The sequence below is a fragment of the Sciurus vulgaris genome (assembly GCF_902686455.1).
Source record: "Sciurus vulgaris genome assembly, chromosome: 17".
Classification (NCBI taxonomy): domain Eukaryota; kingdom Metazoa; phylum Chordata; class Mammalia; order Rodentia; family Sciuridae; genus Sciurus; species Sciurus vulgaris.
In genome coordinates, this window is record NC_136478.1 from 26,564,983 (window position 1) to 26,587,840 (window position 22,858).

Below are 22,858 nucleotides of genomic sequence, written 5' to 3' on the forward strand. Positions count from 1 at the left end.
GATCTTAGAAAAGCAGGCACCCAAGAGAGATCCCTGCTTCTGGGGGTGGTCCCATTTGCACCTTTCCCTGACCACAAGGCAGACAGCAGGAGGGTGCAGCTGCGAAGGAGGATGCTTCTATTCTGGAATAAGGCTGCTGGGTGAGTGAACTGTGTCTGGCTGCATTGTGCTTCCTTTGATTAACTAGGCAGAAAAACAGAAGCTTGGAAAAAGCCACAAAAGAAGCTCAAACCAAAGCAGACTGGGTCTGTCACCTGTGATTGTCATTTGCTTTCAGTAAGAGGGTGACTATATTTTCTCAGACTTAGCCCTTGAATCAGTGTACATTTTATTTTCTACTATTAAGGATGGGAGATTTCATGCTGTTCAAAAGGGTAATAGCAAAACTTAGTTAATTCCAACTTTTAGATACCTTTCTTTAGGTTTAGAGCATTTAATTGTCTTTACTTGTCCCCACTAAAATTTTAAGTTTAACTGTACTAGATTATAGTTTCTAAAGTAATTCTTATAGTTAAGCATGTAGTTAATATCCTACATTTCGCTCCTCAAGTTCCTTAAAGCATAGATTTTCCTCTTAAACACACAATTATCTACTTTGAGAAACACACATCTGGCCTCTTTTACTTAGGTCTGTCTATAATATTATATGTTTACTTAAATCCAACTGTTTCAAGCATAAACATAAACAACTCTTTGGGGCTTTCTTGAAGGATGGTGAAACAAGATTCAGAGCTCCTGTCTTTCTGAAGGAACTCGAGTTCTACATTTCGGTTTCACTACCTGACACAGTATTCCAGAAACATTTCAGGCCCCGCGGTGCTGGCAGCTTAATGAGAACCCTGAAAGGCATTCAAAATTCTCTTAGGGACATGGAATTTTTACTTCAAATAAGAAACAAATGACCTCCGCTACAGAAGCAGTAAGAAAAGTGATTATAAGACCATGGAGTCAGGACAGGCTTTTAAATAGCGCCCATCTCAGCCATGCTGGGCCAGATGCTCAGGTCTTTCCACCTCGAGCAGGTGTTAGTTACAAGCCTGAGGTTGGAAGGAGCAAGGTGAGCTGAGCTGGCGATCCGAACTTGGGAGTTAACAGCAATCAAATGGTGTTCCAAGGACCATGCCTGAAGCTGCCCAGAGTTCAGAGGTCAGGGAGAACAGGAGGAATCCAAAGGGAAGACCAAGCCTTGTCCCACTTCTCCTGGCAGGCCAGACCCTCCCTGGGAAAAACCTGTCAGCAGTGAGGTTTTGTCTACAATTAAGGCCACAGCTACCTGGGAACAGAGCCCCCAAGGGAGAAGGGCACACATTTATTGACTCTTATTTTTTTGTGGTGCTGGGGTTAAACCCAGGGCCTTGTGCTTACAAGGCAAACACTCTACCAACTGAGCTATCTCCCCAGCCCTATTGACTCTTTTTGAAAAAAAAAAAAAAAAAATCACCTCCTTGAAAGAATCTGATAAAACTGACTTGGGGAGAATTATCAGGAAGAGAGCTAGTCTGACAGGTTTGAAGCCAGATATGCAACCAAAAATGGGTTCAAAGTTATGTGTGATGTAATCTGTTCAAAATTAAAAATGGAATAAATTCTGTATATGCATACCCTCATATTTCTAGCAAGTAGTCCAAGTTAAAATTCTTTTTTTTTTTTAGAAGGGGGTAAAAATGGCAGCAGCTTTAGGATTGTCTTTAAATACAAAGCTGTCTGTGAAAACGATGCCAAAAGCTGAATGAAGTGCTCTTCTCACTCTGAACCGCTCTGGGGCCCCAGCTACATACATGCGCTGTGCTAGTAGTAGAAACTGCCTTCTTAGGCAACAGCAAGTTCTGAAAGACAAGGTACCTCATATTTAGAATGATGTACAAACAAAAGAGCAGTTGCTAAAACATGGATTTATTTGGGCTTTATTGTCAAATACAATCAAAGGCAAAATTCTCTGATGACTTTGCTGATCATCTGCAGTACCAGTTACAGAAATAGCACTTGTACAGAATGTATTCATAGGCAAAGCTGATCACTTATTTAGCACCAAAGTCAACTTGTAAAAACATCAATTCCATCTTAAAACAGGCATTTAAAAAACCATTTGACATTCTAAATTTGTATCAAGATATCTGTATAAGCTGGATACCCAAATTCCTTTAAAACATCCAACAATAAGAACAATGTTCACTAGTGGCAGGAGGACTGGAAAGGGATCAGCGGTGCAGAGAAAACTGCCCACTGGACAGTCCAATGGGTCCCAGGAAATTCCGTTTCTTACTCAGCCTGGGAAGATTTTCAAGCTTGCTTAAACTGAGTCCCATTAAATGGTCAGGGATCCTCTACTTAATAAGGTAACAAAAGCAACCTTCCCACTTAACATTTACCATGTTGTTTTTTAAGCAGGCTCTTCATAATTTGCAATCCTCTGGTCCTGATTTCCAGATGTAACAAAGAGTGGTTAACACCCTTTAATAACTACTTTGCAATTCCAAACAACTCTCTCGCAGTGTTTCTAGACAGGAATGGAGTATGTGTGCGGGTGCTCTAAAGATCACAGAGACAGTTTAACTATGTCCCCTCTGGTCTGGCAGCAGTGATGATTCCAGTTCATACAGTCCTGACACTGGAGTATAAAAACAACTCCTCTTTCCTGTCACACCACTCACCTGCCTTTCCCTTTTGCTCCCTTCTTCTGGGTGACTGTTTTAGAAACTGGGCTATTTCCCTGCAGGCAGGCGGCAGGAGATATTTACGAGTTGGGCCAACATCATGGGGGGCGCTCTCTTTTGTTCAACCATGAGGAAGATGAGGCAATAAACTCAAGAGAACACGATGTGAACAGGCAAAGATGACCCACTTTGTACCTGCCCTTTGCATGCTGCCCAAACTCCCCGACACAAGAAATCCCAGCTCCAACTTGATTGTGATGTATGTCATTGATCCTTATTTAGCACAGACTTTGATTTCTTCTTGGCTGTGCGTTCTTGGGTCAAAAGGCCTCGGCTGGGTGGGACAGGCCTGGAGGACTTACAGGGCCAGGGCATCCTCTCCCAACCAGTTAGTCCCAATTCTTGAGAACGCTGCAGGATGTGAGTTATGAACTGGGATATAATTTGACCCTGTACAAGGTCAACCAGGTCTATATCAAGGACATAGGAGAGATAAATCCACCAAAAACAATTTTGGGTTCTTCTGGCCTTCAGTCTTCCATGTTGGTGAATTTTCTCTTCTTATAATTCTGAACAAGGTTGGAAGCTGTGATCTGAGAAGCCTGTCCCTTCTCCCAGCACTGAAAGTCATTCAGTCCTTTCTGGCCTGTTTGAAATAAGCCCCTTTCCATCTCATCTAGCCTGGCTACCAGTGCTGAAGTGTCTTCATTGTAAGCATTCTGGGAGGAGTCCATGATGCGACGAAAACGCCCAATAAACGTCTGCAGAAGAAACGAATAGGGGAGATCAGGGCTGACCTCACATCCCATAAAGCCAGATCCATTTTTATCCTGGAATGCTTATATGGCATGGAAGAATTTGTTTTCAGGACTCAGTCAGAAAGAGGCCTGAGTGCCATCTACCACTCAAATAAGCTACTGCCCATCATCAAGCCTGGATTTCCTCAACCGTGAAATGGATTACTGGGGGAAAATCGTTAGGAAACCAATGAAGTAATATACGTAAAACACCCAGCTCTTCAAGTTCAAAGCCAGCCTCGGCAACATAGTGAGGCCCTAAGCAACTTAGTGAGATGCTGTCCACCCCCTGCCAAAAAACTTTTTTTTTTAAAGGGCCAGGGGTATGGCTTGGTGATTAAGCACCCCTGGGGGGGTTCAATCTTCAATCCCTGGTACCAAGGGGCGGGGGAGGGGAAGTAAAAAAAGGATTACCCATATTTGGCATTGTTAACAAAGGCTCTAATAATATACTGCAGTCACATGCCAACAGCTTTTGACTGCCAGCTTTTTTTTTTTTTTTTTAATTGAATGTGGTGTCTAAGTTTCTCTGTCTGAAAGCAGGATGGAGACACCTGGGATTTAGGGGTGCCAATTTACATTGGGCTCCAAGCACACACAAGTCTCTGCTCTAGTTTCTTCAACTGTGTCATGGTGAAGTCACCCTATCTATAAACAGGCAGTGACAGGAGATATTTACAAGTTGGGCCAACATCAGGGGGTGAGTTGGGAAAAGAAACACTCAACTCCCTGAAGAAAGGTAAGACTCCCATTAGAGCACATGTCCTGGGGACATTGTAAGACAAATGGATTTTCCTCATTTTTATCTTTCTGCTTAGAAGAATTTCATAGCTTGAGTTCAAGCTTATAGTCTATGTACGGACTTCTTTTTCTGAATGGATAACAACCTTTTCCCTTACTATTTACATTAGAAGTAGAACTAGTACCTGGCGGGCCCAAGAACCCGTAAGCCTGATGGAGGATGTCAGCACAGCCCAGGGAGCAAACCTGTCTCAACAGCTCTCATAAAACTAAAAGTGAGGAAGTCAAGTCTTTTAACTGTTTATATCCCAACAGGCAGGAAGGATGATTTCTTCTAATATTAACAGAAAAATAATAAAAATTATGAAGGGTTAAAATGAACTATACTGTAAAGAATGGTAATACATACCCACTGTTTTGTTCATGAAATAATACAGTTACTATTTATAACCTGTGTTAAAAGGCACTACATGACTTTTTGCCACACATGATTTTGATACTATTATTAATCTCCAGAACTGATGCCTCAAGAAGTCTAGTCACTTGAACTAGCCACACAGTTAGTTCATGGCAGAGCAAGTCGTGACCACAGAACAACAAAGGGAACAAATAACCACGTAATTCAAGTATTTCCAGTAGAAATCTCTAGACCAGACTTGTGACTAGGCTGGAACCATGTATCTAAGTGCTTCTCACCTATAATTCACGAGCACCTTATTCCCTAGACTAAGGGACTAATAAGTTCCCGTTAGTTCCAATTCTTAGCAAATAATCAAGAGCAGTTGAAAAGTCATATTTGAAAAAGTATTACAGTTAGAAGTAATTTCTGGAGTTCTATTACACAGTAGGATGACTACCATAACAATAATGAACTATACATTTCAAAAAGCTAAAAGAAAGGATAGGATTGCAAGTTCAAAGCCAGCCTCAGCAAAAGCAAGGCCATAAGCAACTCAGTGAGACCCTGTCTCTAAATAAATTACAAAAAAGGGCTGTGGATGTGGCTCAGTGGTTAACTGCCCCTGATTAAATTCAATTCCTGGTACCAAAAACAACAAACAAAAAAAATCTTTTAAAGAATTGATACATGTTACAGGAGACAGGTATAGTTAACCTGATTTAAACATTATACAATGTATAAGTCTCCAAATATCATGTTACCCATTATTATGTATGATATATTTTCTTTTTAAAATTTTTTTATTTGGTGGTACTGGGGATTGAACCCAGGGCCTTGTGATTGCAAGGCAAGCACTCCACCAACTGAGCTATCTCCCCAGGCCTATGCATGATTGTTATATTTTTATGTATCAGTCAAAAATAAATTTAATAAATAAATTCACACATGCGCGCGGGCGTTTGGCAGACACAGTGTAACTGCAGGCCATTGGGGAATAATAAAAAACTAAAGTGACATTTGGTGGCTGCCTTGGCCGGCTCCTGAAACAAGCAGAGCACCCTGGGCCTTCGCACCGATTACTTACCTGCAGAAGAGACTGAGAAATGTCTGCATTTTCAGGACTGTCAAAATGCAGGAGTTGGGAGCCAAACCCATAGAAATGGGGCCCCATTTTGTGGAGGTCCACCACGTTGGCATCTGCACTGAACACGGTCCTCCAGCCCTGTTGATAGATCTTGGGAAGTTCCACAGAAAGGATGCGCCTCTTGTTGTCAAAAAGTCCTTTTGCCAGCCACAAGGGAAGTTCAAGCTTTGAGCCCTGCATCAGACAAGAAGGTAGATTTTAAAAACCAAGCAGCAGAGTAAAAGTGTCTGACAAAAAGGAAATGCATGTTGCCTGGGCGACCCTACTTGTTTGGGGAGTGACCATCAAATGCAGAAGACCTGGCTGTGAACTGAAGAAATGAACTGCATGAGCTGAAGTCTTATCAATTTTTATTGGATTTATTTATTGTGGTACTGGTGATTGAACCCAGGATCACTCTACCTCTGAGCTATGTCCCCAGTCCTTTTTATTTTGAGACAAGGTCATGCTAAGTTGCCCGGACTGGCCTTTAACTTGTGATCCCCTGATAGCTGAGATTATGGGCATGAACCACCACACCTGGCTCTTTCTTCTAGCTTTTTAAACATGTACATTACATATCATTATCTACAGTCAGCCTACAATGTAACAGCACACAAGAACTTCTTACCCTTATCTAACTATAGTTGATCAAGTTCTCCCCATCCTCACCTCCCCCTACTCTCCTCAGCTTCTGGTAACCACCATTCAACTCTCAACTTCTATCAGATCAACTTGAGTTTTAAGTCATGAAGGAACGAAGAGAGAAAGTGGATTTATACAACAAAAATAGGGCAAAGAACAAAAATGTGTAAATGCAGATACTTCCAAGGTAAAAAAACATTTCTACTTTTTAAAATTAAGATTCAACAGCTATTCCATATATGAACTTGCTGAGTGCCTACCATACGCTAAGTACCACCCTGGGTGCTGGAGGGAAGAAAGAGACGATTCTCTCATCAGGTGGCAGCCCCTCTCCATCTCACATCACAGCTTCAGAAGTGGCAGAAAAGGGAAATGTCTCCAAATTTTTAAAGGCTTTAAAGAACTGGAAAAGAAGATGAGGTATCATAAGAGAACAGAAACTAAGAGAAATCTCAAAAAAAAAAAAAAAAAAAAATCAAAGACAAACATAACTAGATTAAAGGTAGCAACCTAAGCATAAAACTCTTATAAGGGAGAAGTGCTGCTGAGGGTGGGAGCAGCTTTGGGAGGGTGGGTGGGGTAAGCAGCGCTTCTGATCAACATCATAGGCTGGAGACACAAACACTGAGTAAAGTCTACCAAAGCTGGGCTGGGGAAATAGCTCAGTTGGTAGAGTGCTTGCCTCGCAATCACAAGGTCCTGAGTTCGATCCCCAGTACAGCAAAAAAAGAAAAAGAAAAAAAAAAAAAAAAAAGTCTGCCAAAGCAGCCAGGACAGAGGGACCAACACATGAGAAAGAAAGAAGAGCAAGTCCAACAACTGCCACCAAATATCAGGGTAATCACATACCAACTTTCAAACAGGATTTAAAAATCAAGTGGAAATTCCAAAACTGAAAAGTACAAAAGTAGAACCTGAGTTAAGTTAACTGACACAGATGAAGAGAAGATCATGAACTGGGGAAAAAAAGTTAGTAGAAAGTACCTAGCCTAAGTATGGAGGAAAAAATACAGACAGGAGTACCAGACACACACAGAAAGTGGCAAGAGAAGTGTCTCACATGCAAGTGATTTGAATCCCAGAAGGGAAGGGTTAGTAGGAAGATAAAAATAAACACAAGCATATCAATAATTAAACGTAAATGAATTAAATACACCAATTAGAAATTGTCAAACTGATTGAAAAACAAGACCTAACTACATTGTCTTAAAAAGACATACCTTAAATATAAAGACATAGAAAGGATAGAAAACAAGTCATGCAAACACTAATCAAATGGAAGCAGCAGCCAGGGGAGTGGTGCATGACTGTAATCCCAGGGACTGAGGCAGGAGGATCAGAAGTTCAAGGTCTGTTTCAGCAATTTAGAGATGCTCTAGGCAACTTAGTGAGAACCTGTCTCAAGATAAAAAGGGCTAGGGAATGTAGCTCAGCAGTAAGCGACTCTGGGTTCAATCCCCAGTACCAAACAAACAAGGAAAGTCTAAGACATGCTTACTAAATGCAATGTGGTACTGTAGATAGGATCCTGCAATAAAAAAAAAAGGACATTAGGCAAAAAATAAGTAAATAACAATAAAGTTAAGGCAGCATATTTCCATGTTTATCAGCATGTAAAAATGTACTGTGATGGGATGTCAATAATGTCTGCATTTTTACAAATCAAAGAGAAGTTTAAGAATATTGTTCAAAAATATGGAGGAGAATTTTTGAAGACATCACTAAAAATGGACACAGGCCCTGCGGAGCTGGAAAGGTATGTGGGAAAGCAAAGTAGACCTGACGTGTGTGTGTGTGTGTGTGTACAGTGGTTGTTACAAATCTTTTTGGTACTATTTCACTTAAAATTACTTTCACAAAAATTAAAACAGACTACAAAAAAACATCCTTTTAAACAAAACAAGTTAAACAGGAAATGAAAAATAACCATTAGAAGTCACTGTCCTGGGAGAAACTTGAATGTGAAACCACAGGGCCCTAGATTGGAATCCCAGCTCACCACTAACTGTGGGGCTCTGGTCAAATCAGCCATCCTTTCTATTGGGTTAACAACATCCACCTATAGGGTCGGAGGAGGGTCACGGGGGTAACGGGGGAGAAGGCTTACTTCCCCCGACGCTACCCACGCAAGCATCAAGTGAGCCTCGGCAAAGGGCGGCTCAGGAGCTGAGCTGGAAGGAGAGGGGGCCAGGGAGGACCCTGGTCACACGGGCCGCGCGTCGGGCCCTCGGCGGGTCCCCACTGCACGCGCTGCTGCAGAACTCAAGGCTGCAGAGCTCGCGGGCGAGCGCGAGGCGACCCCGCTGCGCAGGCCCGGCTGGGACCCGCCCTGGAGCGCGCCCTTCGCGGGGGCGCCGGTGAGGCCGCGGGGGCGGGAGGGGACCGAGCGGCTCTCACCTGAGGCAGCGCGTGGTCCCGCTCCGCGCCCGCGCTCCGCTCCAGGAAGAAGGCGCCCAGGCGAGGCATGGGCGTCTCGGTGCGCACCGGCAGCTTCTCGTGGGACATCAGGATGTCGTCCAAGGACAGAAAGTTCTCCTCGGGTCCCAGCGCACCCGACTCCACCCGGAAATAAGCTTCGGACATGGCGGCCAGCTGGGTTCCTCGGCTGCACTCGTGGGGTTCGAGCGGAGCCCGGAGGAAGGTGAGGCCGAGGACGGTTAGGGATGGTTCGGCTCGAGCAGATCGCTGCGGCCGCCGCGGGGAGAAAAACTCAACGCAAACTCATTTTCCCGCGCCCGGGGGCGGGCCAGACCCGAGCAGTCAATCCAGGCTGGGCTGCCGCGCCGGGAGCACCCCAGGCAGAAGCAATCGATAAAATGTGTGGATTGGTCGGGAGATGACGGCGGGGCTGCGCTGCGGAGGGTGGGTCCGCCGGAAGTTCCGCTTCTCGGCGTGTAGCCTGGCGGGAGAACATTACCAAGAGGCGCGAACGCCCGTCGAAGATATATAGCGTGCATTTGTACTAGATTATCTCATGGGTGCCTTTTAATGTTCAAGTTAATAGAAAAAGTTTTTTCAACGTGTTTCAGGCTTCAGTAAACGCATCGTGTACCGTCCACCCCACGCCTGATTAGGTCTGGCCTCTCGCTTCGGTATTTTCGCTGCATCTCTTAATATTGGTCCTTGAAAGAAACATTAAACAAACAACACCAAAACCACACCAGCACTAGCCCCGTATATTTATTATGGACTAGATTACGAACTGTTTGGAGTATTTTTGTTGGGGTAGAGGTGGAGGTGGGAGAAGAAATGGAGCACTAGACTACACATGGCTGCGAAAGCCCTAAGGCTTTCTCGGGGCATCCGAGCTCATTTCCAGTCAACTGACAATCTCCTTTTGTGGCTTTTAATTTAAATCCCAAACAGAGGAAATCTGATTGGTCCAGTGTGTCTTTTTGCAGCAGATCACAATGGTCATAGATTGCAGCCACCCTATTGATGGGGTGCCTGTGTCAGGTGCTATCACTGGTCCAGTAGCTTGGGGAAAGGGAGCCAGTGGAGGGATCATGGTCACATGGTGCCAGATTTGTTGGCACTATTAGGCCAGGGTTATGGGTGGAGGCTGATTGTTGAGAAATGCACTACACAATTTATTTAATATAGAAGAGCATTCCTGGGGCAGCAAGAGCTGTCAGCAAAGGGTGCAGGGGGAAGAAGGTGTGTATTAATCATGGTTTTTATTGTCCATATGAACTATTACATGGCACTTAGAATTTATTAATGTATAATTTATATTCTTTAAGCAACAATCTCATAAGCTACAACTTTTGATATGCTAAGCAACAAATACTTGGTTTTCCCCATCAAGATAGTGGGTTAATTAAAAAGTTGACTTTTTACATCCCCATTTGGGGGGTTGGTGCTGGAAATTGAACCCAGCAGTGCTCTGACACTGAACTACATCCTTATTCCTTAAATTTTTTAATTTTTTAATTTTTGAGACAGTGTCTTTCTAAGTTGCCAAGTCTGGCTGGCACTTGCATCCTCTTGCCTTAGCATCCTGAGTAGCTAGGATTACAAAAATGCGTCACTGTGCCCAGCTTACACCACTTTCTTTACGCTTTCTCTCTTCTTCCTTCCTAGAACATTGCTAGTCAGTGTAGGATATATGTAATTCAATTTATTCCAAGCAGCTTCTCTACCACCACCATCTTGATCATAAGAGTATATTCTGAAAGGTGCTAATAATGTTTTTGGTGACACCTACATGACAGGGTTAGAAGCAAACCCAGGGTGAATTAGGGATCTACTGTTATTGTTAATTTACTGCATGTGTCCTAGGCTAATATATAGATGGTTCCCAAGTTGTGATTCCACTTGCAATTTTTCATTTTATGATGGTGTGTGTACTCATACAACCTTTCTGTTCTTGACTTTCAGTCCAGTATTCAACCAACTGCATGAGATATGAGATAAAATAGACATTTTGTTAGATTATTTTGCCCAGGTGTAGTCTACTGTGTTCTGAAGATGCGTAAGGTAGGCTGAGCTAAGCTATGGTATTCAGTAGGTTAGGTGTATTAAATGCATTTGCAACTTAATGATATTTTAAATTTACAGTGGATTTGTTGGGCGGAAACTCTATCATAAATCAAGGGGCATCTCTATTAGATGAAATGTATGTGCTTTAGAGAAGTCAGGGATGAAGTTGTTTCCATAAATAAATATAACCCATATATTTATAATATAAATATTTATTCTATAAATAACCCATTTTAGCTTCAAATAATAATTGCTATCCCTCTGCTTACAATATCCTACCACATTTTAAATAATACATTTTTTTCTAACAGTGGTAATAGGAAACCAAGGAAATTACAATCTCTCAAGGTTCTTTTCTCCTCTCAAGAATGATGAAAGTGCTATTTTTTCCTTTTTGAACACTACATAAAATCCTGATTACCGCTCAAAAACATAATCCTACTATCCACACAATTATATGCATTCCTTTTCAGCAAGGTCAAAAGCCAGTGATGTCATTCCTTTGTACATCAGAGATTCTTTACATAAGAGAAGTCCACAGTCTGAAATGTCATTGCTGCAGTCTTTAAAGAGAGAAGAGAACCAGTCAATTTCTGAGTCCTTTGTGCAGGAAGAAAACTCAAGACCTGCTAAGTGATACCTGGTGGCAGGGACCCCAGCCTGCCTATGAACACTTAGGACCAGCTCCCTCATCAAGTCTGAGAGTCTGAGGCTCACCACAGCCGTTTCTCTTGGGCCCCGAAGGTAGTCTTTAGAGTTTGAAGCACCTACTGTCAGATGGCTAGTTGTCAGTGGATGAAACTCTTGACTAATTTCTTGAAGAGTTCATTGTGTCTATTGTGGTGTTTTCCTCTCCTCTGGTCTTCACAAAAATAGCATAAGTGGAGTTAGTATTGCTCTTAGCATCTCTCTCCATGACTCGTCTTACACATTAAGATCACACTTATTTCCTGTAAGAGCAACTATAATGTAAGATGGGCCGTGCTGTCAAAGCTCTTACAATCCCTTCATGTTGAAATGTCTCTTGCTGTGTGAGAGCATCAACAATTATACTACAGTTGACCCTCCATGGCATATTGGTGCCAAGGTACAAATTGTTCTTGTCTGGCTATATTCCAGGTTAGGAATTTATGTAACTCATTTTGCAACTGGACAGTCTTGATCATGAAAGATGCCCCTGTTGTTGGGTTGACTTTTTTTCAAAACTGTCATCTACAAACCATCATACAATATTCCATTCATCTATACCTGAAGTCTCCAGTGGCCACACTTTGAACTCACTCAGCACTGTGGCAGGGGAGCCCAGAGGTGGCTGCTACTGCCCTAATTTACGAGGGAAAAGTCAGTCCAGTAAGAGCATCCACCCGGGCCTCACCACTGCAGGCTACACTGGGGTGGCCTCAGAAGCCCAGCTGCTGCTGCCCTCTGGGGACTACCTTCTGTATTTCATGATGCTTTGACATCATGGGGCTTTGGAGAAACTGGGAGGAATTGCCCCTCCAGAGTCAGCTAATTCCTAGAGACAAGTGCCTTTGAACATTGTCTTTGTTACGCAAACCAGTCGCTTCCTTTATCTAATTCACTCACCAATCAATATCTCCCTACCTTAAATTGCTGTGGTAAATCACTCCAGGGACAACTAGAGACCCCCCTTAGCCCAATGACCTTATTCAAACAATCTGATCCTAAGCTCACTCAAGCCTGCCTCCCTGTCTCCCCATTTCTTCTCACAGAAACCACTATAAAGGCTCAGGACTATGCTCTCCTCTCCTAACCTCTGCCTCCCCAGGGACCCTGGTACTTCCCCGTGGGGCCCGGTGTGGTCGGGCCTGGTCCCGCCTGGCCCTTCTGCTGAGAACTGTAATAGGACTTCTTTCATTGGTCTTGACCACCTGCCTCATCACTTGTTCACCTCCACCAATTAAATCCCAGTTACCATCAAAACAGAACTCACTGGGAAGTTGGTGCGAAGGCTTGCTTTGATTCTAAGGCATTTAGACTATTCTGTGGAAAGTGGAAGAAAAAAAATTAAGATTTTTAAAAAATAATGGAGCAAGTTTTAACATATATTTGAGTTCTAAAGAGAATTGGGATATAGCCAGACAAGAACAATTTGTGCCTTGGCACCAATATACCATGGAGGGTCAACTGCAGTATAACTGTTGATGATATCACACAACAAGAGACATTTCAACATGAAGGGATTGTAAGAGCTTTGATAGCATGACCCATCTTACATTATAGTTGCTTTTACAGGAAATAAGTGAGGGGAAGAAGGGAGAGAGGAGATGATGGGAAGTCAGTTTGGATGCTGTTCAGTGGCAACATCTGGCCACCGATTGGATGTAGGAGGTGAAGGATAGATGGGGGTCAAAGATTCAAGTTCTGAACCTGGTTGACCAGGTGGCTGGAGATGTCACGAGTAGATATGCAGAACATGGGAAGAGGAGCAGTCTGAGGATGCATTTAGTTAGGGATGAATGAGTCTATAAGATACTAGACAAGAGATCTGTAACCCCATGGAGGAACCAGCCTGAAAATGTTAGAATTTGGGAGTCATCCATTCAGAGTTTATTATATGAAGAATTCTTTTCTTTCTTAATCTTTTAAAAATTTTATTAAATTTTGATTCTTTGGACACAAATGGGGTGTTTTAATCTTTTAAAAAACATTCAGTTTGTTATGCTATCCAATGTAAAGGTAAATATAACTCATAGTGATGTCATAGAATTTCTCTGAGTATGGAATGTTTGTATGATACATATGGACTATGGTAGTGGATCTAGTTTGGGATAGAAATATAAACCAATTTGTCTAATTGAAGGCAATGTAGGTTATTTTCTGCTGAGGACAATAAGCTATTTTTTAAAATGTAGAAACAATTAAGATAGATGCTTAATTAATTATCAGTGTTGAAGGAAGGCATTACTTTTGTATGGACACCAGAATATTGACTCTAAACTCTATGCTACTGTAACAGGTCAGTGAAATCAGATGGTCTTGGTTTTCTTATTAAACATCTTGACTTGTCATAATATCATTCATTGCTTGTATCCTGTTACTCGATTTAATCTCTCTTGCCTTGAACTAATAAATAAATTATCCATAAAGAGTAAAATTAGGGCTGAGGATGTGGCTCAGTGGTAGAGTGCATGGCTAGCATGTGTGAGGCCCTGGGTTTGATCCCCAGCACCACAAAAACAAACAAGCAAACAAATAAATAAATTTAGTGAAGTTTGAGTTTATGGTGCTAAACTTCATCCCTTCATTTGATAAAAGTGGCACATAGTTTGTCATGTGTGGATCTGTCTAAGGCTTAAATCATAAGAGTCAGGAATGCTTCTCTTCTCTGAGAAAGCTGTTTTCCTGATCCTTAGCCCACTAATCAGTGTACCAGAATTCCATGAAGCAGAATTTCAGCATACTTGTAACATTCAGAGTATAGTGAGTATATTTACAATGTACAGGATTTTGGTACTGTATTCTGAAAGGTGGATCCTGAAAGGTGGATCCCTTTCAGAATACTTTCCAGTGTAATCATCTGAAGTCTTCAGAATCATAAAAATGAAAATATTTTAGAACACTGAACAAAAGTTTTGGTGAACATGACAGGAGACACATTATCTTAGATTACCAAGCCTTAGAAGTCACAGTCTCAGCTGGGTCTGGTGGCCCACACCTATAATCCCAGTTACTCGGGAGGCTGAGACAGGGAGATGGAGAGTTTGAGGTCAGCTTTGCAACTTGGCAAGATCCCATTTCAAAAATAAACTTTAAAAAATCAAATTTTTAGAAATGCCACAACCTCAGAAATTCTAGATAAGCAATACCACAGTTTAAAATCTGTTCTGTGTGGTGTATGTGTGTGTGTGCGCACGTGCGCACCCGCAAATGCTCTCCCACTGTGCTACACCTTCGCCCTAAACCTACTCTTTTCAATATCAAATGTTCTTTACTGAGTGGGGAGGTTGTGATGCAAGTGACAGAAATCCAAATCCAAGGGGTGTGGGGCAACTCTGGGGTAGGGGAGAAGGAACCCAAATGCACCGGACTCCATCCTTGCAACTCTGGGGGTTTCCTTGATCTCCTCTCCCACTTTTACCCTTTGTCACTGATCCATGAGCAAATACTGGCTCTATCTTCACACCATTTCCAGAATCTGGTCGTGTCTCATCATTGTCCCCCACGCCACCGTCATCTCTTGCTTTCCCCGCTGGCCTCCTTGCTTCTGTCCAGGACCTCCCTGTCGTTCCTGGGACACCCCAGCACACTCTCCCCTCAGGGCTTTGCCCTATCTGTTCCCACCTCCGGATTACCTTTCTCTTAGATCTCCACATAACTCACCCCTTTCGGTTTTTTTTTTTTTTTTTCCCTCAAAAATCACTCTCTCCAGGAGGACCTCACTGTCTAAAATTTTAACTACTCCTCACTCTCACTTGGTATCCCCCTGTTAGTTTATGGAAACATAAACTAATTTGTCTAATTGAAGGCAGTGCACATTGGGGTGTGAATGTGTCCCCCAAGTTCACGTGTTGGAATCTTAATCCCTAGTGCAGCAGCGTTGGGGGTGGAGCCCAGTGGGAGGCTTTTAGATCACAACGGTTTTGCCCTCGTGAATGGATTCAGGAGTGGATAAAAGGGCTTGTGGGATAGGTTCTCTTTATTTTCTTCTCCCCCCGAGGACATAGAACTCACCCCTTTTAAGACCCTCTGACTTCTGCCTCGTGGGGAGCAGCAGCAAAAAGGCCTGCCTCAGATATGGTACCTTGTTCTTGGACTTCCAGCCTCCAGAACTCCAATACAATGAACTTCTGTTCTTCTATGCTGCCCGATCTGTGGTATTCTGTTACAGCAGCACGAAACAGACTGAGAACCCCTCCTGTCTTCGGCACCGATCACCCTCTCATGTGATGTGCACTTGCTGTGTTATTGGTTAATGTTCGTTACCCCTACTAGAACATCAGCTCCACCAGAGTGGGGGCGCTTCTTAGTCTGTTTTTCACTGCTATATCCCTCCTGCCTACGGTATGTCAGACACTTCATACATATTTGTTGAATGAATTAGAGGTCCTTTATTTATAGCAGTGTTATTGAACTTCCTTTAAGATATCAACTAAACACCATGAGTCAGTTTTAAGTAATTGATAGTCCAAGTGGTATGAAGATTTGGGGGAGGGTACTGGGGATTGAACTCAGGGCATTCAACCACTGAGCCACATCCCCAACCCTTTTTCATATTTTATTTAGAGACAGGGTCTCACTGAGTTGCTTAGGGCCTTGCTGTTGCTGAGACTGGCTCTGAAATTGGGATCCTCCTGCCTCAGCCTCCGGAGTGGCTGGGATTACAAGTGTGTGCCTCGTACCTGGCTTGTAAATTTTTTAACAGTTATAAAGTTCAGCAGAAAAACCCTGAAGACACTGAATTAAAGTGGTTAAAAATAGTTTCCCAGAGTTCAGGCTAAGTCACTTATAATTCCCTATGTTCATGAACTTTACATTAATAATGTCCTGATGAAAGCTCATTGACTGAGCTCTACTACTTTAGATTTTGTTGAAGTTTTGACAGAACCATACAGAATTTTACCTTTACACCAATTGAAAACGTGAAATGCTTGAGCAAATAGAGTAAATGTCTTTTTTTTTTTTTTTTTTTTTCGTACCAGGGAATGAACCCAGGGGTGCTTAACCACTTAGTCACATCCCCAGCCCTTTTTTGAAATGTTTTATTTTGAGACAGTCTCCCTAAGTTGCTTAGGGCCTCACTAAGTGCTGAAGCTGGCCTTGAACTTGCAATCCTCCTACCTCAGTCTCCCAAGTCGCTGAGATTATAGGCACTGGAATTAGTGGCGCCTGGCTATAAATGTCATTTTTTCCCAGTCTTTGGAATCAAACCCAGTGCTTGCATGCTAGGCAAACACTCTTCCACCGAGCCACACTCCCACCCCTGAATATATATGAAAATGGCTTAATCCCCTACCTGTGAAACATTTCTAGCAATCCTTTCCATTCAAGTGCCGTGTTACTTTTGGTACTCAGCAGTCCTCAGCACAGTCCAATTTCTGCCACTTTAATTCGCTTTGCAACCTTGGGTAGGTTTTCTTTCAGGAGTTCCTGTATCTGAAAGATGGGGATAATGATAAAAGCTCACAGAGTTGTGGGGGTGGAACAAATGAGCCGATATGCACCGAGCGCCGAGCTCAGAGCGGCCCAGGTGCGGGCTCAGTAAGTATTCTTATCACCATCGTTCAGGTGTGTGTTCACGCCTGCGTCCTCAGCTCCTCAAACAATACCTGGCCTTTAGCAAGCACAAAATAAACGTTTGTTAAATAATTGTCATCATGGCTCCAGGCCCGCTGCACCGGCATCCCTTCTGATTCATTACTAAATGTACTTGACGGTGATGAGTTATTGTTTGCCAATTCAACTTTTTTGTTCCTGCAAAAATTCAGATGAGATTTTAGCACCTATGAGATTAAATTCTGTATTAAGCAGGGTTTTTTTTTTTTTTTTGTATTTTGAAATTACAGTACTATGTTTGAAATCTTATTATGTAAGGTTAATGGATTGAAATCACCAAAGTTCATTTTTATATAATTTGAATGTTCTCTTGGTTGAGCTATTTCTTGAGGCCTGCTCCAAAACCGCCTTCCACGAGATCAAAATAAATTGATGGGCACAATGCGACCTTGCGTGTGGGTAGCGCTGATTTTAGCTTCTTCCCACAGTCTTCAGCACTAACAGACATTGTAAACCCATCTTATTTATTTAGAAGATCGTGTGTGTCACCCTCATCACTTGGCAAAGAAGCACATATTACATCATGATCACAGAGGTACTTGTTAATCCAACTTTTCTTTTCTGCGTTCCAGTTCCATGAAAATACCTTTTCTTCCCATTCCTGTAGTTTCATCGTTTGGTGATAATCTAGTATATAATTTAATCCAGGGTCTGATAGCCAGAGTTTTCTTAGTCCAAAGGAGTGGAGTGGTGAGCAGATGCATTAGTTTGGAAGAAAACATCTGAGGATGACTGTCCTTTGTACCTGTTAGATGCCTGGGTCTGCGGGCATGGGCACAGAGATGGGTGTGACTACTTCTGGACTGTCAAGAGTCACCCAGGGCCAATGGAGGAAACGTAAGACCAGGTGCTAAAACAACAATAGAGTCAAACTCCAAATGTTCAGAAGCTCAGAAGGTGTGGTGACTTCTGACCTGGACATAAGAGGGGCTTAAGGGAGATACTAGGATAATATTTTCTCAGGGAATCCAATAAACAAATGTAAGGCCCTAAAGACCTCAGAAAGGCATAAGCTAGTGCTTTGTACCTCTCAATTATGGGAAAAAGCTTTTGGAGAGTCTTTAGGGCATGCCTCACAGCTCTTTCAGCTAGATAGTAGTGCTTCAAAGACTCCTAATGATGTGGACATACAGCCCTTCCCTGGTGGCCAACAGCAAAGAAGGGTAATGAGCCCAAGCCTGACGTCAACCACAGGATAGGACTTTGGAGGAATATGTTAGTCAGCTTTCTGTTTCTATAAGAAATGGGAATGAGACAATCAACTTACAAAGAGGGAAGGTTTATTTTCGCTCACAGTTTTGGAGGTTTCGGTCCTTGATCTATTGGCTCTGTGGTTTGGGCCTGTGGTGGCAGCACATCAGGGCAGGAGCCCCTGCTGGAGCAGAGCTGCTCACCTCAGGGGCAGGACTTGAAAGGGAGGAAGAGGAAGGGTGGGGACTCACTATCCCCTCAAGGGCATGCTCCATAACTTAAGACCTCCCCCTGGGTCCTACCTCTTAAAGGGTCCACCTCCTCTCAGTAGTGCCAATGGTTAGGGACCGAGATTGGTTGGTTGGTTTTTTGTCAAGGATTGTCTTTGATTTTTTAACTTTAAAATTTTTTCCCACTTTTATTTATTGATCCATTATAGTTGCACATAATGGTGGAATTTGTTGTTACGTGTTTGTACATGCACATGATATAACAATATGATTTAGCAAAACATCATTTCCCAGTATTTTCCCTTTCCCTTGGGACCAAGCTTTTAACACATGGGCCTTTGAAGATACTTATCCAAACCACAGCAAGGCATCTTGGAAAAAGATGTTTATTTTACACGTGAGAAAAGGCAAATTATTTGTGGTCAGAAGGTGGACCACGGCAGTTTTAAAAACACAGCTGCCAATTCTTTGAATCTGGGTGAGCTCTGCGATTGCTTCAAATAACAGGACTATGGAAGTGATGCTCTGTGACCTCTGAGGCTAGGTCATTAAAAAAAAAAACAACAAGAAGGCAGTTCCTGTGCTGTCCAGCAAATCACTCATTCTCAGAGCTGTGATAAGAAAGCTGGCTGCATGAAGAGAGAGCCCACGGAGTGGGAGAAAATCTTTGCTACTCACACTTCAGGTAGAGCACTAATTTCCAAAATATATAAAGAACTCAAAAAACTCTACACCAAGAATACAAATAACCCAATCAACAAATGGGCTAAGGAATTGAACAGACACTTCACAGAAGAAGATATCCAAGCAATCAACAGATATATGAAAAAATGTTCAACATCTCTAGTAATAAGAGAAATGCAAATCAAAACTACCCTAAGATTCCATCTCACCCCAATTAGAATGGCGATTGTCAAGAATACAAGCAACAATAAGTGTCGGCAAGGATGTGGGGAAAAAGGTACACTCATACATTGCTGGTGGGGTTGCAAATTAGTGCAGCCACTCTGGAAAGCAGTGTGGATATTCCTTAGAAAACTTGGGATGGACCTACCATTTGACTCAGCTATCCCACTCCTCGGCCTATACCCAAAGGACTTAAAATCAGCGTACTACAGAGATACAGCCACATCAATGTTCATAGCTGCTCAATTCTCAATAGCCGGATTGTGGAACCAACCTAGATGCCCTTCAATTGATGAGTGGATAAAGAAACTGTGGCATATATATACAATGGAATATTACTCAGCCATAAGAATAATAAAATTATGGCATTTGCAGGTGAATGGATGAAATTGGAGAATATCATACTAAGTGAGATAAGCCAATCTCAAAAAACCAAAGGACAAATGATCTCACTGATAAGCGGATGATGACACATAATGGGGGTGGGAGGGAGGCAAGAATGGAGGAAAGAGGGACTGTATAGAGGGAAGAGAGGGATGGGAGGAGTTGGGGGAAGGAAAAAATAACAGAATGAATCAAACACCATTACCCTATGTAAATGTATGATTACACAAATGGTATGCCTCTACTTCATGTACAAACAGAGAAACAAGATGTATCCCATTTGTTTACAATAAAAATAAATTTAAAAAAAAAAAAAAAGAAAGAAAGCTTCCTGCTCTGAAGCCACCAAGCTGGAGAGGCTACAGGACGCTGTCTGGTGAGCAAACCAGTGGATCCCACCCTTCCTGCCAACTCAACCAAGGTGTGGGACTTTAGCGTGAAGCCATCTCAGACCCTCAGACATATCCATCTGACAGCTGAATCTGACCAAGTGACCTCATCAATGTCATGTGAAACAGGAGAATCACCGGATTGGGCCCTTGCTAGAATTTGTGATCCACCAAATTATGAAGTAATATCAAATTGTTGTTTTAAACCACTCAAGTTTTGGAATTTTTTTTTAAAAAAATCTTTATATAGACAACTGGAACAGAATTTAACCCTTCCCCTTGGGGGGGGGGGGCGGGAATCAATGTCAAGGTTGGGCGTGCGTCTGTTTAAAGGACTATGACAATCAAATGCAATGAGTCAGATTTCTTTGCTTCTGGATCAAAAAGAGATGGTTAGAAATACTTTGGGGACCAATGGGGGAGATTTGAGCACAGATTATTAGATAAAAATTTTAGGACATTACTATTCACTGTGTTAGATATGACCGTAATGTTGTGGTTGTATAGAAAATGCCAATTTCTAAAAGATACTTCCTCGGGTCATTATGTGTCAAGTGACATTTTACAATTAAAACTTAACATTGCAACAGGCCAGCAAAATAATTACCCACACGAAGAAAACAGCAGAAAAAGTTAGCAACTGTTTGACTCTAGATACTGGGTATCTGGGTGTTCATTCTATAATTTTTTCAACTTTTCTGTCTCTGAAAATTTTCCCAATTAAAGGCGAGGGGAAAAAAAGATGAGGGGAAAATTATGAAAATGTTTCCAACATCATTAGTCATGAAGGAAATGTAAATTAAAACCAAAATGTAATACCACCCACCAGAATGGAGAAGATGCAGAGGACAGAAAATTGTTGGCCAGACTGCGAATCAAGTAGAACTCCCGCATGGACCATGGGTGAAGGCATAAAATGTACGCCTACCTCGGAAAACCGTTGGCAGCATCTACCAGAGCCACGGTATACCTACCCCATGACTTCGCAATCCCAGCCTCCAAGGAAATTCAAAAGTGCATTCATCAGAAGATACGTACAGGCGCTATTAAAAAAAGCCTCCAACTGAAGACTACTCAAATGTACACCAACAGGAAAACGAAGAGACAAAAAAGTGTGTGCGTGATAAGGCAGATAAATTGTATGGATGTCAACATCCTGCCTGTGATATTGTTTTGCAAGATGTTACAATTGGGGGAACTGAGAAAATATTGAGAAAATTGGTGAACAAATAAATATCTTTAAAATTTTAATGTAAAAGAGCAGGGCACTGGACAATGTGTGTAGCATGCTGCCAGGTTTTTTTTTTGTGAAAATGGGGCCTATATATTTATAAATATGCTTGTGTTGCATAGGATACTCCTTGAAAGATATTAATAAAAGTGGGAACAGTGATTTTCTGTAGAGAAGAGAAGAAGGAAGCTGAGGTTCAAGAGGAAGAGGGATGTTTACTTGAACGGTATGTCTTTTGCGTGGTTTGACTTTGTTCAACTCATACATGTATTACTTTTTATATGAAAAACTCTAAGAAATACATAAATAAATCAAACAGGAAATTTATTTTTTTGGGTAGGGAAAGCAAAGATAAGGGCTTACAAACCACCAATTTACATACCACTAAAAAGCCTAGGGCTGGGGATATAGCTCAGTTGGTAGAGTGCTTGCCTTGCATGCACAAGGCCCTGTGTTCGATTCCCAGCACCACACACACACACACACACACACACACACACACACACACACACATCCTATGCTCCACTGGGCACAGTGGCACATGCCTGTAATACCAATGACTGGGGAGGCTGAGGCAGCAGGATGACAAGTTCCTAGGCCAACCTGGGCAATTTAGTGAGGCCCTGTCTCAAAATTAAAAGGCTAAGAGTGAAGCTCAGAGGAAGAGCGCCCCTCAGTTCAATCCTCAGTACAAAAAAAAAAAAAAAAAAAAAAACACCCCTTTCATTGGGGAAAATCAGGGCTTTTACCCTGAGGAAGGGAAGTGGATTCTTGGGTAAGGGCCAGCTTCATGCATGCCCCTGAGTGACCTACTTTGTATCTGGATGTATTTTAGCCTCACCGCACCTCATGAACCTACAAGGTGCCCCTTCCCAACCTGGGGCTTCTGGGTGTGTAGGCAGCCTGGTGACTCTGCTTCAAGCCACCATGGTTCAGTGCCTAGGGAGATTTCATCTGAAATATGATTACACACAACTTGAACTTTTCAGTCACTCAGAAGTCCCAGCCACATGGGTGTTCTTATGTCTTAACATGTTGAGTTGGAGGGTTGCTGAAGGTAAGGCAGACCTATGCTTCCGAAGGAACCAGAAACACCCCTTCGAGGATTCTGATCCTTGGAGGGAAGATAACAGCAGCTGCTTGAGTTTTAGAATGGAACTCCATCGCCCTTTTACTCTGTTTATGATGATCAATACCACATCATCAATGTGAATGTGAATTCTTTTAACTTCCTTGTGGTTTAAACAGTTCACCTAATAATTGTTGACAAAACGTCCTTTTAGGTGACAGAGCTTTTTATCTAATAAAAATAGAAAATTTAACTGAAGCAGCTAAAATACCCTTTAAAAATCCTGCATCCCACAATATCAGTAAACAAAAGACAGTAT

General features: G+C 42.3%; 1 protein-coding gene across 1 annotated transcript; it reads right to left on the reverse strand.

The window, feature by feature from the left end:
- Window positions 1-1,874: 1,874 nt before the first annotated feature.
- GINS3 (GINS complex subunit 3) lies at window positions 1,875-9,434 on the reverse strand. The gene is made up of 3 exons (XM_079117375.1): window positions 8,758-9,434; window positions 5,677-5,910; window positions 1,875-3,415 (listed from the first exon to the last, which is right to left on the reverse strand). The coding sequence occupies exons 1-3, from the start codon at window positions 8,941-8,943 to the stop codon at window positions 3,185-3,187; spliced, it is 651 nt and encodes a 216-aa protein (XP_078973501.1). The 5' UTR covers window positions 8,944-9,434; the 3' UTR covers window positions 1,875-3,184.
- Between the last annotated feature and the right edge of the window lie 13,424 nt (window positions 9,435-22,858).

Bases quoted from the DNA above. Each gene is read 5' to 3' on its own strand.
- GINS3 (XM_079117375.1), bottom strand. From the start codon at position 8,943: ATGTCCGAAGCTTATTTCCGGGTGGAGTCGGGTGCGCTGGGACCCGAG. The intron at 5,911-8,757 runs GTGAGAGCCGCT...TGTCTGATGCAG, and splicing joins GGGACCACGCGCTGCCTCAG to GGCTCAAAGCTTGAACTTCC. The intron at 3,416-5,676 runs GTAAGTAATCGG...TTTCTTCTGCAG, and splicing joins TTTCTCAGTCTCTTCTGCAG to ACGTTTATTGGGCGTTTTCG.